Source organism: Tympanuchus pallidicinctus, unplaced genomic scaffold, assembly GCF_026119805.1.
Source record: "Tympanuchus pallidicinctus isolate F22 unplaced genomic scaffold, pur_lepc_1.0 scaffold7, whole genome shotgun sequence".
In the NCBI taxonomy this organism is placed as follows: domain Eukaryota; kingdom Metazoa; phylum Chordata; class Aves; order Galliformes; family Phasianidae; genus Tympanuchus; species Tympanuchus pallidicinctus.
The window spans coordinates 1,542,832-1,558,927 of NW_026294791.1; the positions used below are offsets into that span (position 1 = coordinate 1,542,832).

Consider the following 16,096-nt stretch of genomic DNA (forward strand, 5'->3'; position numbering starts at 1 on the left):
CCAGTAAAGTCCCTTTTCCCTTTTGTCATTAATTTTCAGTGCCAGTTTTCAGAAGAAATCTCTAGCAATTAAGCACTTCGTCTATCAAGGTCTCTGAGGAGTTGCATACATTACATGTCTTTAATTTACTGTAGCCCCACATTCCTCAGAGGACGATGGAGCGCAAAGCGCTGGGACCACTGCCAGCAGAGCTGACCAAAGCAAAGTCACCTCAGCCCTTTCTTCAGCTCAAGAAGTGGCTTTAGCAAAGGGAACAGTTGCATCAGTGTGAGGAGTCCCATACAACACGAGCCAACTTTCAGTAACAAACGACTCAAGCAGAGGCTGAGCAGAAGGACCTGAGCAGAAGGACCCCACGGGTGTTAATGAAGGAATCAGAGATCAAATGCCCCACTGCCATTGGAAAGGCCTTTTCCAGATTTCTGGATGTTGATCCTCATTCATTATGAAGCTCAGATATTTACTTTGGTCTCCTGCTTCCCTGGGGCCAAATACCCAACTGAGGGACAGAATTACAGAAGTAATTTGTGATTTTCCCCTCCACCTTCGTTAGGTCAGCTGTTGTGCCAGCTAAGATGGCAGCTCAGACTCGCACCCTGCAGCTAATGATATTACCTGCATTTGCCTGCCTCAACTGTACCATACCTGGCAACAGATTGCATGACCTTCGAAGACGTATCTTTCAGAGTATCCTTTAGGTTATCCTTCAGATTGCTGAACAGCCTCCCTGCTCCTCCTTTCACCATATCCAGCAAGCCTCCCCCATAGCTGGACTCCATGTCCGGTGATGAGGCACCTTCAAATACAACAGAACCAAATCCAACATCACTTGTTTGAAACAAACTCACAGAGCCAACAAACCCATCGCTCTACTCAGACCGAATGTATTCATGTGCCCTGTCACATATTGAGCAGGGCAAAAGAAGTTTTGCTTATTAAAGTCATGATTGTCCAGAGATTCGAATCACAGAATATCCCAAACTGGAAGGGACCACCAGGGTTACTGAGTATAATTACAGAGGGCACGTTCTTGCTGGCTAGGCAAAGAATCCATCAGCAACTCAGCATTGTGCGTAGGTTCACTGGTGCTGGTACAGGATGGACAACCACCAGTCGAGCTTCCTCGCCTCTCAACATGACCCAAAGCTCTTCAGCACGTAGCCAAGGCCAAACCAACAACTGCTTCCACAGGGACAAGAAAGGGACATTTGTATAGGCCACAGCTCTTTTGTGTAACTCACAGCTTCCAGGGGCTGGATGACTGAAGGTTGTCTTATCACCACATGCACAGAGGACACCCATGACTATGCACAGAGCAGAAACCATCAGAGCAATCTCAAGTCACTTAAGAGACCAGTCTGATTGGTTTGAGTGGAAGATGGCAGACAGAAAAGAAGAAAGCGCAGGAATTAAACTCTCTTGCTGACAAATAGAACATTTTTGGATATTCCTAATGCAGCATTAACACAGGAATCAGCAAACTGATGGGGAGAAAGCAGAGCAGAGCTCATCTCCTTTTCTTTTCAAGCTTTTTCCTCACAGCTTGAAACATCATGAGGCTGCAAAGTCAGTAGGAGACTAACATAGAACAAGAGCCATTTAAATCATGTTTTTGATGGACTGTGACGTGGCACCCCTCCTCACAAGGCTGCATTTTGCAGTTATATCAGAATTACTGTTCCAATCTCTTAACCAAGACCCGACTCATTGCAGCTACTCCTATTATATCACTGCTGTGTTAACAGCATATATCGTTCTTAGAAAAGTAAAGTATAATGAGTTGAAGGTAGACTTGAGTAGACATGGTTTTGCTTTATTGTAGAACTGAGTTATTGGAAACAAACCAATAAAATTATATTTTTAACTGCTTATTATCTATAAACAAAGCTCTTGGCTACCTAAATTACAAGGACTCAACTGTCTGATCTTAGCAAGCTTTGACTACATTACTTTAATTATACATTTGTTACCTCATTATTATGTCAGATCAGTCAGAAAGTTAACTGCTGCAACAAGCAACCTATGGAAATGTGTGCCACAGTCTCAAGTAGTTTTAATGAGCATCCACTAAGAGCTGCCTTTCACAGAGCACCCGGGAAGTCTGAAAACATTTGTCCTGCTTCAGAGCCATGGGACAAAATGTAACAGAGCATCCTATCCATTATTAATTACTCCAGCACTCAGAAAAGCAGGAGATTTGTCAAGGTTAGGGCAGGTTGGTGGCACCGACTGTGCTTATCATATGTTTTGCTGAGAGACCTTACAGCTCTAACTCCTTTGGTTCTGTGGAATGCCTGCTATTGAAGTACCACACCACAAGAAGAAATATTCTAGGGGCATTAAGACTATGAAGGAACATGAAAAATACTATCTCTATAATCAGTTTACTGGGTAGAGTACCAAACCCATTTAAATGCCATCCACTCTTTCAAATATGGAGGGAGATATCAATAAATATGGAATATATTGGTAAACAGGAGACTCCATGGGTAAAGTGATACTACTTATTTTGCTGTGCACAAAGGGTGCTTAATGCACGGCGATGTGGTTGTGATCCACATGATGCACGTGCAAACTGGGAATGCTGAAGGCAATATCTTTTCCTCTTTATTGCACACATGAAAAGATTGAGATCCCCATGCCCAGTTCGGAGCAGAGGATGCCCTCTCACGGCACAGGAACATTTCTTTTCCAAACCAATCCTAAATATCAATTTTGAGTGCGATTAAAGAATAAAAATAAAAAAACAATTAGCTCCTTGGCTTCCAAGTGGGGAATCGGTGTTTGATCTCTCTTCAAACACTCTGCTTTCACATTACTGTGTTAGGAGACTCGAGGGAGGAGGGAAGAAGTGATGTTCAGAAGGTGCTCTCAGTTCTGCAGGTCCATTTTTAAAAGAAAGGAAGGGAGAAAGATGGGAACTTGGAATGAGGAAAGCAGGGGCAAAGAGATCTGAGGACCAGTGAGCGCTGGGCAAACTGCATTCTTGGCAACTCTCTAACAGAGTAGCAGAAAGGCTTTGAGAATATGGAAAACGTAGAATCTTCAGGAAAGGAGAATTGCAGCACAGCAGCACTCGGCATGGCACCCCATGCAGTGATTTGCTTGGGCATCTTTCTGTCACTGTGTCAGAGCAGCACCTCAGTGCTGCCTGTCTGTTAGCACTATGACCCGGTCTTTGTTACGCAGAGGAGCAAAACAAATGGGTCCAAGGTCCCTCCCCATGGGCAGCATTTCCTGCAAAGCACAAAGATGTGCATGACGGGTCCCAGCAGCAGAGCAGAAAGCGTTAATGCATTCACACACAGATCTGACAGCGTATGCAGAAACCCACAAGAACAGCCAAAAAATCTGATTAAAAAGAAAAAAAAGAAAACAAAACAGCCTGCTCCCGCAGATTTTGCTGAATAGAACATTTCTGTGCTAAGTCCCTCTTGAGAATGGGGACCTTCAGAGCTCCTGTAGGCCCTTCTGAAGGACACCAGGAGTTTAACAGGCAGGAGCTGTGGGACAGGGGCACCTGGACAGGCAGAGCCCTGGATTTCAGCACTGCAAATGAGGCAGCAGTCATCCTTGCCTGCCCCCAACCCCAAGCCAGGCCACAAGGACACTTGTTGGGCCCAAAGGGAAGAGCTGGCCATCCCTTGTAGCCCAGACAGACCCGGAGATCAGCACCATTTGGGCAGGCCTTGACTTAGTGGCAGCTTTTTCTACCTTTCAGCTTGTTAGCACACAGCAGCTCCGTTAACTCCAGCAGTGTGCTAGTAGCTGTCTAGAAGTCTTGTTATGGAGAATTACTTTTGATGCATGAGATGCATCTTGCTCCTTATGCAGCAAGAACTCTCTATTAACCCAGTTACAGGACATTCCCCAGCAGGCTCCAGAGACATGCCTCTGAACTGTATTCATGGCACAGGTTTCACAGGGATCACTTGCTAACTGCAGCCTTTTCATTTCCCTATGAAGGAATGGTTCACATTGGGCTTTCACTGCAGCACAGCACACCTGAGCTGCGGTGCTCAGGTCGGCTCTCGCTGGTTGATGGTAGGGATCATCTCTGCATGATGTGCTTTGGGTCAATGGAGCATTATGGAAGCAAGACAACTTCCACAGAACCACAGAATGAGTTGGGCTGGAAGGGTCCTCTCAGTCCCAACCCCAGCCATGGGTAGGGACACCATCCACAGTCCCAAAGCCCCATCCATGACCTCGGGCACCTCCAGGGATGGGGCACCCACACTGCTCCAGGCAGCAGTGCCAGGGCCTTACCACCCTCGTGAGGAAGAATTTCCTCCTAATATCTGACCCGAATCTCCCCTTTTTAATTTTAAACCATTCCCTCCTTGTCCACCTGGTTTCTCCCATTTGGCTGATAAGTTGGAGTTTGGCTTTGTTACAGCTGAAGCTCCTTGCTCTGAGCTAATGCCTCCCCCAGGAAGGGACTGTTTGGAGTTCAGGATAAACCTCCAGCAGCCACCACCAAAGCACCATCCTGCTGCACCTCCCTGCAGAGCTCAAGCACGTTGTACAGGAGTGTTCTGCAACAGTCCCCTCTCATCAGCAGCCACTGGGTGGAATTCCACACATCTGGACAGACTGCAGGTGAAGGAGCCTCTGCACAGCACCAGCCTCATGCAGTATGGATGGGAGTTGGAGAGCACTGATATTTTATTAAAGCACTTCAGATCTCTCCTTGTTCTCCAGCTAATTTCAGAGCATCAGGAAAAGGATGTGCAGCACAGGAGAACTCCAAGCACAAACAGCCAAAACTCCACAGCAACTGCTGCATCAGGAGAGACTGAATCCCACCAAGAGACCCTCTGCAGTCTGCTCGCCTTCAGCACAGCAAATCCAGCAACAAGAGCCTATTAACCATGCTACAGAACTAACCTGCATGCAGACAGACAGCTGACGGATGGCACTGCTTTGCTCACTTGCCTGTTATGGAAGCTTTTCCTGCATATCAGAAATGTTTGGTGGATTTCCAAGCACCAGACCCCCCCAGCAACCCACATTGCTAAGAGCCACAGGCTGTGACTTCCAGCCCTGCTGGGAATCAAGCCGACATTTAAGAGGCATTTAAGACTGTCAGTCAGTGCTGATGAAGCAATACTTGGCTTGGGAGCGGGAGGTGAAAGCAAGACGTCTGCAAATGGAGGATCAGGCAGCTAAGTGCTGTATGTCATAGGTTACTTAGCAAGAGTAAACAAACTCTTTTTTCATGCCAAGGGCAGACAAAACGCAGACATGAAACCACAGGAAAGAAAGCAAGTTCACCTCAGCCTGTCCATGCTATGCAACACGATCTCCAAGGTCACACTCCTTTTGCTCAGGGAGCTACTGTCTGCACTTCCTTCAGAACCACAGAACCATTCAGGTTGGAAAAGCCCTCCAGGATCCACAAGCCTGCCCCAGCCCAGCCTCCCACGTCCACTGCCCATGTCCCTCAGTGCCACATCCCCCTGGGCAGCCTGTGCCAGTGCTGACCATGCTTTGAGAGAAGATATGTCTCCCAGCATCCAATCTGACCCTCCCTTGGCACAATCCAAACCAGGGACCAAGGTACTCCCAACCATTCGAAAATTCCATTATTTCATCTCTCCTTTAATCCAAAGCAATGGGGGCAGCTTTGGGAACATCAGGTGCTCTTCCGCGTTCTGCTTCCACAGCGCCACAAGAGCCTGACCCTGCACTGAGATGAAGCTTGTAGTTGCCTCACACACAGCCCCCTCCCAGTGTTCTGGAAGCACTGCACCCTCCCCCAGGGTTGGGGCTGCCTGTCGCCCTCCGCAGATGGAGTGGGGCACAGTGGGGAGCCAGAGACACAGCACAGGCACCCTGAGCTGGGCAGAAAGGGCCCTTGTAAAGACTCCCATCTGAGAGAGGCTGAGATGCTGTTGTTGTGGCTTCACAACAATGCTTCAATTGTTGTGGCTTTTTTTTTTTTAAGGAGCACCCAGCAAAACACGATGCTGTTTTGCTCACGTTCATCCCTCAGCAAAACCTGCCTAAGGCAGGGTGTGTTTTACACCCGCATTAGGAGACACCATCCCAGGCTCTATACCAGGTTTAGGAGCTCCACCACAGCATGACTCTGCCCCATCCCCACACTCATGGGGACTGCAATCAATGCACAGACATTACTGGAAGAGTTCACGCTTCCATTTCAAGGGGGAAGCATCAAGTCTCTACCTGAGGATGATATCCAGGCAGGTGGCTCCTCTGCATCCAGTGACAATCAATAGCATTCAGGACTGAGTGCTTCACTTGCCAGCTGTGTTTTTGAAGAGCACAGCCCCAGAGCCCTGAGCCACCTCCCCCACTCCTCCCAGCACGTAAGCACTGAAGAACAGACTCCAAAGCATCCCTGCTCTCACACACACCCCAATCACAGAGAGCCAGGGCTGCCCCACATTTACCAAAGGAACTGCATGGGTTGCCAGGGGGCTAGAAAGGGCTGGGAGAGAGCAGCAGGGCACAGGCACCCAACAGCATCAGGAAAGAGGGCACTGCTGCCTGCACAACCCTCTGGAAAGCTCCTCGGAATCTCAGAGGCCGCACCGACTGACGCTTCTGCTAATATTTGGCTACCTGCCTCTTCCACCCCCTCCTCGCAGCTGCCCCAGATTCCTGCTTGTGTTAGATTCCCTCCCACGGTGAGCACAGGTATCTCAAAACTCAAGTGGTTGTCTGCAAAACTAACAGCAACACCCCCACCACGAGTGTACGAGCACAGCTGCCAAAGCCGGGAGAGGATGGGCTGTGGGACTGAGGCATCTTAATAATTGATTCGAGTGAGGGAAGAGCTGTTTGTGGTGGCTGTTTTCGTTCCTTGTTTCTTCACTTACTGCAGCTTTCCTGAAGTCCTCTGGCACTGCACCCACGTGGATCTTCAGCCCAGAGGTGCCGATGGTCAGGGAGGGGATGATGGGAGGTGTCCCCACAGCAGGGATGGGTCTGGATGGGCTCCAAGGGCCTTTCCAACCCAACCATGCTGTCAGCCTATGAACCACGAGGCTCCTAAAGGAGATGCTTTGTACAGTCCCAGGTTTGGGCTTCGTTACAAGGGATTGCTGGCATGGGAACATTGCAGTGCATTTCTGCTGACATTGGGCAAAACATCCACTGGTGCCTCCCTCTCAGGGTTGCAAAGAAAAGCTGCATTCCTCCTCCCACAAGCACTTCATCCCTCTCTGTGCTCAGTTTGCTGTGCGTGGGCCAGGACAGGGCCATGAGCCATAGTGGTAAAGCTCTCAGAGCCCTGGGCTGCTTGGAGCAGGGAGGGAGCCCAGGAGCCCCTTCTGGCTACAGTTCTGGAGGTAATGGAACAGGAGCACAAAGCTTGCTGATTTAAGGTTCGTTGGAGACTGCCTAAATGTAAACTTCACAGAGATTTTAAGAATTAAGTTATTTCTGCTGTTGCTTGAGAAATTAACTAACAAATACTGCTCATACTGTTAACAAATCAATACATAAGATGAAGAGAGGATGCTTTGTTTTGTCAGTTAAAAGAAAAATAACATTGGGAGGGGAAAGAATATCTCCTCAGGATTTTTTTTCCCCATTTGTCATATGGTTTCCTGTATTTATGAAAGTTACACTAAAGTGACCAAATGCATTTGAGGTTGGAATGCGGAAATTTCAGCACAACTGTGAAATTGCTCCTCAAAGCCAATTGACATTCACCCTGTGCCAAAAAGAAAAAGAAAAAAAAGAGAGAGAGAGAGAAAAGAAAGAATAAAGAAAAAAGGATTAAAAAAAAAAAGCTACTGCCAACACCAAACCATTCAAGTGTCCCAAACACACAACCAAACAAAGGAGCCATTAAGCTGAGCCTCCTTGTTGGAAAACGCGGGGAGAAAAGAGGACAAGACAACATTGTCAGCCCCGGCCTTTGTCCCCATGCCAGTGACATGGAGATGTCTCTCTCCTGACTCAGTGAAAAGCAATCACCAATGTGCAAGAGGTCAGGTCTGCAGGTGTGAAGCAGCGGAAGAAACCTCGACTGGTACACTTGCGATTGACGTAAACCATTTTCTTTTGCAGTTATGCTGCCTGAGGCAGTTTGGGCCTGAGTCGGGCTATCCTGTGAGTGTCCCAAAGCCATTTCATAGATCAGGGAGTTTGTAAACATCCCAAAGGGACACAGAAAGGCTTGGCTTCTTTTGTAACACGTTTCATCTCCCTGTGTTTCCTAAAGCTCCCTCCTCCTCTTCCAGCATGCAGCATGCTGCTAAGCAAGCACGATTGAATGCCACAGCAAAAGCCAAAATCGATTGAATCTTCACTGCTGGATTCTTCTGAGCACTTTCAGAAATTAACAGGTTAAAATGACAAAGGGAGAACCACACAGATGCTCTTCTTGGGATTCTGGTTTTGGACTTGCAATGTTCTGTGTCCTGCCAGCTCCAGCACAACTCTCCCTTCTCCCTTCACCTTTTCTCCATCCCTGAACCCTGCAGCTTTTGGAAGGAGCGAGCTGCAGTGCATGGGCCCATCAGAGTGTGGACCTAGGCACCATGACCCTGCTACTACAAGGCATCCAGCACACGTGGCAGGGCTGTGAGAAGGACTGCATCAGGTGTTGAGAGCTCAGCAGCTACAGGAACACATTGAAGTTGCACACAGTGTTCGTGCCTCACAGAACTTAAATGTGAGATGCCTGGAGCATCTCCCACACGAGGAAAGGCTGAGTAACCTGGGTCTGTTCAGCCTGGGGAGGAGAAGGCTGAGAAGGGATCTGATAAATGTTTATAAATTTCTAAAGGAAAATGGGAAGCAAATGGACGAGGCCAGGCTCTTCTCGGTGGTGCACAGCGATAGGACAAGGAGTAATGGCCTAAAACCTGAACATAGGATTTTCTATACTAACATGTGGAAGATCTTCTTTACAGTAAGGGTGACTGCACTGGAACAGGTTGCCTAGAGAGGTGGTGGAGTCTTCTACTGTGGAGATATTCAAGACTTTTCTGGACACCCACCTGTGCAATCTGCTGTAGGGAACTGCTGTAGCACAGGGTTGGACTCAATGATCTCGAGGTCCCTACCAGTCCCTTCTTTGATAGTGGTTGGGGCCCTGGGCAGCCTCTCCTGGTGGGGGGCAGCTCCTGATTCCATTGAGCTGAACCCAACCCAACAGTGAGGGACAGATATGGGCAGGAATTTCCGCTTACAATGCCCAAGCACACCAGTACCCCCACCAAAAACAACAACAACAACACCACAAACTAACATTGGTCTGTTTCTTCAGCTCACATGAGTTTGTGTCATTGCAGCACCAACAGGAGTAGCCGCACAAATTAAAGCAACCCATAATTTGCCCGACAGCCATCAGCACTTTGCCTTCAGCACCATTCCTCACCAGTCAGACTTCCATAGCACCCAAGGCATCTCCCAGTCATTGTGATAACAGGGGCAGCAGCTGCTCTGCCACACGCAAAACCATCATCTACAACCCGAGGGAAAAATAACGCAACAGAACTCCTGGAAAGTACAGAAAGCATGGTGGGAGGGATGCACAGAAAGAGCTCTGACTGGGCCAGGATGCCCCAAAGACATCACTGTTGGGTGCAGAGGCTCCAATGCCCTGCCACCCCCATCACACATCACTGCCACTGCCATCACACCTCAAGCTCTCCTCCCCCCAGGGTCCCAGATCTCTGCTCCTGGCTGGAAAACTCTCTGCTGCTGCCTATCAGGTGAAGTTAGACCTTGTCACCGCCAGTGGAAGACTCTCAAATATTTCCTTTGAATATATTCTCTAATTTTTTAAGATAAATGTTGTGGGTTTTTTTTTTCCCTTGCTCTAGTAAGCCAAAACCACAGCCACCTTATTGCCCTGTCTTTCCCTTATTGTACTACCTAACCTCTCCCCAGAATGACACATCTCCACACAGCATTAGAGATAAATTGCCCCACAGTTCAATTTCCAAATGGCCAGAAGCCAAAAGCACACCTGAGGGGTGGATACAGCTCTTGAAGCTTTTACAATTTCATCCCCAGCAAAGAAAAACATCTTTTCTGTGGGCTGATAATTTGTCACTTCTCAGCAGCCAGTGTTTAAATGAACCAGGCAGATACAAGCTGGGAATTCACATGTAAAACAGAGCTTCACATTAGGTTCTTGAACCTCACCTGAAGATTTAGACACCCTCCAAAAAATGTATTTGTATGCACAACATACAAATTTACTACAATTACCAAAAAACCCTCTCTAAACTCAACTCAAAGGCCACACAATCAGGCCTGAGGCTCCCTGCTGCCCGGAGCGTGGCTGTAAGATTTGGGCAGACTGAGAGCCACTGCCATGGATGTCAAGAGCACCAAGTGCACAGAGCAGAGCCCTTAACCACGGCCTTCCCAGCCCCACGTATTTAAGGCAGAGCATCCCGGAAGCAGACTGAGGGAGTCAGTACAATTAGCACTCTGGGATGTCTTTGTATTTGCAGCTAAACTGTTGGAATGGGTGAATATTGCACGGAAGCAATATTGTATTGTCTGGCTATCCACAAACACCTCTTTTTGGCTCAGCAGGGAGCGGCATGGCTTGAAGAAACAGAACAGAGCGACTGCAGCAGCAACACTGAAATAACACCGCGAGCTGACACCAGACAAAAGCTGTGACTTGACGTGAGCCCACGCCTGGCTGGGGGTAAGTGGTTCTGAAAGTTCTAGGAAACTCATTCAGATAATTGCCTTAATGATAGAGGTTAAACAGACCGCAGTATCTAACCAACGCAGTGGATATGCCAGTGTATGGATCCAAACAACTGTAACCAGGCAGCCTGCTGTGAGTAAGAATCTACTGACATACACTAGTATTGCGAGCTACTATAGCAAAGATATCATAGCAGCAAATTAAAATCAGTCCTAAAGTCCAGGAGTGAGAAGAAAAAAAAAAAAAAGCAAAACAAACAAAAGAAACAAAAAAATAAAGCCTCAAGAAGAACTCTGGAAAGCAGATTTACGTGGCAATGAGGAAGAGGAAAACATTATTCCCATTATACCAGAGAAAACGTGAAATGAATACAAGGTATGGCTCCTCACCCACATCCAGACATGGGTCAAGAGGATTTATTTCCCTCTGGAGAAGGTTACCACGTTAAAACAAAGGCAGTGAATGGAATGCTTCTGAGTGCCCCAGGCCCACGCCTTTCTTTCATGGAGCAGTGCAGGTATCACTGCGACATCACTCCCTCATGATGGATAGACACAGGGTTGACCCCCCATGACTGGACAAGGCATATCCTGCCCAGGTTTGGCCTCGAAGCCCCCTGCACGGGCTGTAGGTGTTGGTGGGGATGGGCACCACTAAGCAACCAGACACAGAGCGGCTCCTTCCAGCGGCTCACTGAGAAGCTATTGGATGAGTATTCCCGAAGGCTGGTGACCCAGGCAAATTTGGACCTGTGATACAGAGCTGAAGAGCTCTCTATCCCATTACCAATCCCGAAGACCATCTGGTCCCCCACTCCCTGATTAAATAAAAACGCTGCATGCACCGCATTCTCCAGCACAATCAACGCACCTTGGTTGGATGATGCTTTTTGGGCGAGGGAAAGAAAACCAATAATTCTGGGAAACAGGTCGGTCGGTCGCACTCGGGGAAAAGACCCCAGCACCCTCGATCCGTTTTACCTTCCAAATAACCATTTCCTCCAAAGAAGGTGAAACCAAGAGGACACCACGAGCCGATTTCACAGAGCACCCCGAGCTGGAAGGGCTTCGCAGCGCCCGCCTCGCCTTCCTCCCGCCGCGAGCAGCCCGGCACAAAGCGCTGCCATTGTCCGCGCTGCCATTGTCCCCACGCGCGGCCCTTACCGGAGCTGTCCATGGTGCTGCCGTCGGCGCGGTGCTGCTGCTGCTGCTGCCGCGCGGGGCTCCGGCCGCCCGCCCCCACCGCGCCGGGCCCACCGCCGCCTCCCTCAGCGCCGCTCTCCACCAGCTGCAAAGATTCATAACCGTCACCTCCGGGTTTCTTGCGGTAGCCGCCGAGCAGGCTCATAGGGGCGAGGCGGGCGGGCAGCCTGCCGTGCCGCCGCGGGCAGGACGGAAGATGAACGCTCCGGCCGCCCCGAGGGGAGGAACGGGGCGGGACGGGGCGGCCGCTGAGCTCTGCCCGCCTCCGCGGGCCCGGAAGCAATCGGAGGGCCGCGACCGCGATCCGCGATCCCGTGGAAAGAGAGATCTTTAAGGAAAATGGTGCATCCGTACATCCTGCGCCAGCAGCACCGCCCGCTCCCAGCGCGACCTCTAAGCTCAGAGGAGGAGGGTGTACAGCTGGCGGCAGGTTCTTGAGGTAGGATGGGTTAGAAGGGACCTCAAACCCATCCAGTTCCAGCTCCTGCCACAGACAGCTCTCTTAGCCCCATCCGTGGTGTCGGGCACCTCCAGTGACGGGAACCTACAGCTCTCTGGGCAGCAGTAGGTCCCAGGTCTTTCAGGGCCTCACCACCCTCATGGCAAAACATTTCTTCCTAACAGGCAGCCTAAATCTCCCCTCATCCAGTTCAAAGCCATTCAGAGAAACACAAGGGTTGGAAGGCACTTCTGGAGATTTCCCAGTCCATTTCTCCCTGGGCAGCTGTACCAGGCTCTGCCACCTTGGAGTAAAAAGTTTTTCCCAGTGCTCAGATGGAAACTCCTACATTTTAGTTTGTGCCCCTCATCCTGTTGCTGGGCACCACTGAGCAGAGCCTGGCCCAACCCACTCGACTCCCACCATTAGATATTGATCAGCACTGATCAGATCCCCCTCAGCTTCTCCTCCCCATGCGCACAGCCCCAAGGCTCTCAGCCTGTCCCCGTCAGGAGATGCTCCATGCCCCCACCATCTCTGCACTCTCCACTGAGCTCTCCCAGCAGTTCCATGGCTGCCCTGAACTGGGCAGCCCTGCTCTGAGCTCAGTTCTCCAGCTGTGTCCTTCCTGGACAGAGAAGAGGGAGAGAATCACCTCCCTTGATCCTGGCCACACTGTGGGCAATACACTCTGGATCCTATCGGCCTTCTTGGCCACCAGGACACATCGCTGCCTCACAGCCAACCACTGGTATGGGAAGTCAACCAGATCCTTCTCCACGTAATTCCTTCCCAGCAGACTGGCCCCTAATCTGTAACATTCCTCTTCATCCTACCACTCTCAGACACCCCAAAACCCTGCCAGTGCAGCTGGGTGCTGTACCAGTTATCTTGTTAGCTTCCCAGTTTCCTTGTAGCTGTTCACATGGGCGCAGACTTCAGACCAACACAAAGCACATCCCCCAGCATGTGATGAGCCACACCTAGCTCTGTGCACCTGGTAGCATCCTTCCCTTCCACATGAGACAGAGGAACTAAGAGATGCTCCATAGAAGCAACCATTATCAGCTCTTCCAAATTGATTTTTTAATTAAAAGAAAATGAAGAGGGAAAAGAAGTTGATGCATTCAGACACAACAGCTGTGCCTCCAATCTCTTACAAAGAAGGCACAAAGTGCTCTGCTTAAAAATAAATAAATAAACACAGGCTTGCTTTGAAAGCAATAACCAGAACTTGAAATATTGCTGACACTTGGCTTAAACTCTCCTCTCTCCCACTGCAGGGCAGTGGGTACCTGGCACAGCTGTACCTCATCGCATGTTTTTGTTTATGTAACTCCAGCAATTTTACATTGCACTGCAAACAAGGTACATCTGTGACCCAGAATTTTCCTCAGGAAAAAAACCAAAAAAACCCACAAAAAAAAAAAAACCAAGCAGATTTACAAGCAAACAAACTAAAATGAGTTAACCTGACATAAATGGCTCACAGTAGCAGATTGCGTTTCAGTTTGCTGCGCTCTCCTTACTGGGCTGTTAATGTATTGCTGTCTATGAGTAGGTAGCCATGCTTGCCCATAGGAATGTGCTCCCTTCCCTCACATTGCCCATTTGCAGCACCTTAGTCAAGAAAAAATGAAGTGACTTCCAAAAACGTGAGCAAAGAAAGAAAAACAAAACCAAAAAGACACGGGGAAACAATTGCTTAGAATAATTCATCAACATCCCCCAAGGTTTATTGATGCCACCAGCTAATGCAGGTGTTTTTATCGTGTGCACCGTGAGGCTGGCAGGTGCTGTAGGAATGTGCAGCGCGAGGGAGGGCTGCACCCTGCTAAAGGCTGGGGAGGGAACTCTTCCCTCCCCACTGCTGACCTCCCAAGGTCACTTGGTGGCCCAGCCTCCAACCCTGTGCTACCAGCTGGGCTGCAGCTCTCCTGGGCAAAAGTCAGTATTGGCAGCTGTAATCCAGCACCAAATATCTGGAGGTTGCGACTTCGTTTTCTTCCAGCTCTCCTCTAACGAGATGAGCAGTTAAGGTGAAATATTAAACTCTTAATTCCCCGTGAACACATCGCAGTGTTGTAAGAACTACAACTAGAGCTTGAAAATTAATTTACCATCCAGGGCGATACCTCTAGAACTCAATGAGCTGAACATTTGTTCAAAGGCATTCATTCCACTGTGAACCATGAACCCTCTCAGCACAGAGTGTTTCTGCAGGAGGCCCAGAGCCAGGTGTGACCGCACAGATGAGGGCACGCAGTACCAGCAGGGCTCTGCTGGGGTTGCTCTTGTGGGCTGAAAAATGCACTTATTGTTAAGGAAAGCAAGGCTTGCTCAAGCAGCTTAGCTCCTCATTCCTCACGTGGTCGGACCTGGGAGCAACAGTCACTCTACTCCAGGAAGAAAAATCAAGCAGAACTTCATTGCTTGATTCTTAAATTCAAGTCTGGAAGTTTCCTTTAATCTCACCCCCAAGAAAGACCACACTATCACTGATTGTAAATAAACATACAGAGCTCAGATTTTGTACTTCCACTTCCAAACAGCCCCTCAGCCCCAGGGACAGGACTTCCCTCTTCCCATTCATTCTCACCCCACTCCTTGCAATGGGACCCTGGCCCATCACTACATGCTCCAGACAATTAACATTTTGTCTTTCCACATCTTCAAAGCTCTCAAATCCCAATCAAACCACCTCAATTCACAGAGCCCCTGATTTGGGTTCCCTTCAACAGCTCTTTAATGAGTATTTCACAAAATGGGAGAAAGAGAGAGGGGAACAAAAAAAAAAAAAGGAAAGAAAACACAACAGCACTCCTTTAATTTTCTTTACCTTCCCTTCACCTTCTTAAGAAGCACTTGCAGCCATGCTCTGGAGAGCCCTTCAGCACCAAATCCTGAGCCCTATGGAGAGCTGGAGCAAAAACAATTGGTTTGCTACAGATCTGCCAGAACTACCTATGGCAGCATCACATTGACCCACAGAAGCCCCACATCCTGAACCAAACCCCAAAACAACCCCAAAACAACCCTCACACAGCCTCTGTGCTGCCTGCTCACACCAGCTCAGCCCCAGCAGGCAGCTAAGAACCTGATCCACGACCTGAGCTCCCACAGCACTCCTTTAGCAGAAGAGCATCACTGCTTCTTTCTGTCCAACCTTTCCTTCTGGACACAGCCCATAAGAAATTTACTCTAAGTCATTGTCCTTAGAGGAAGAGCTGCCTTTCCAGCTGCCAGTATCTTAAATAAGAGCATCTCGTTGAACTCTAGTTAAGCACATCTGATTGAACTGATTAAAGCCAGCAAGGCCCTGTCTGGGTTAGCTCTGCCTCCTTTCACATCAGCAAGCAGCACTGATGAACTAGGAGAAATAATTACACCTCAGAGAAGAGTTGTAGGTCATTATGAGGCTGTATGATTGAGGCTTTGTTGCTTCTTGGCCTAAGAACCACAATGCCTCATCCTACCTCTCCACTGCTGTGGCAATTACCAGATCATTTTTAACTTCTGTAAGAGATAGCAAGTGAATGTTCTTGCATACAGCCAAAAGGTTTTCCTTGCTGCTTATCTTCCCCGAGGCCAACAGAAGCAACAGTTCTTCTAAGCACCCATTTTCCCTGAAAGCATCCTGTCCCCAGCAGGGCTGACCTGCATGGGTCAGCTGGGCCCTCCCGTGACCACATGCCTCATCTGCAGCACCAGACTCAGTCTTTGGGTCCAGCCCAAATGACATCAGGGAGTAAATGACCAGTGCACAGAGAAGGACAGCCCTTGCCCTCAGCTCTGGGC

At 49.1% G+C, this 16,096-nt stretch overlaps 1 protein-coding gene across 2 annotated transcripts in view; it reads right to left on the reverse strand.

Moving 5' to 3' along the window:
- Window positions 1-16,096, reverse strand: part of DNAJC6 (DnaJ heat shock protein family (Hsp40) member C6) — a 39,270-nt gene that overhangs the window by 19,718 nt on the left and 3,456 nt on the right. Inside the window, exons 1-2 of one of the 2 annotated variants that reach the window (XM_052666847.1) lie at window positions 11,821-12,038; window positions 646-796 (exon numbers count right to left, since the gene is read on the reverse strand). In XM_052666847.1, coding sequence (XP_052522807.1) covers window positions 646-796; window positions 11,821-12,004 — 335 coding nt within the window. In that variant the 5' untranslated portion in view covers window positions 12,005-12,038. Of the gene's footprint in view, window positions 1-645; window positions 797-11,820; window positions 12,039-16,096 lie in introns of those variants that run through there. The other variant, XM_052666848.1, reaches the window with a different exon arrangement.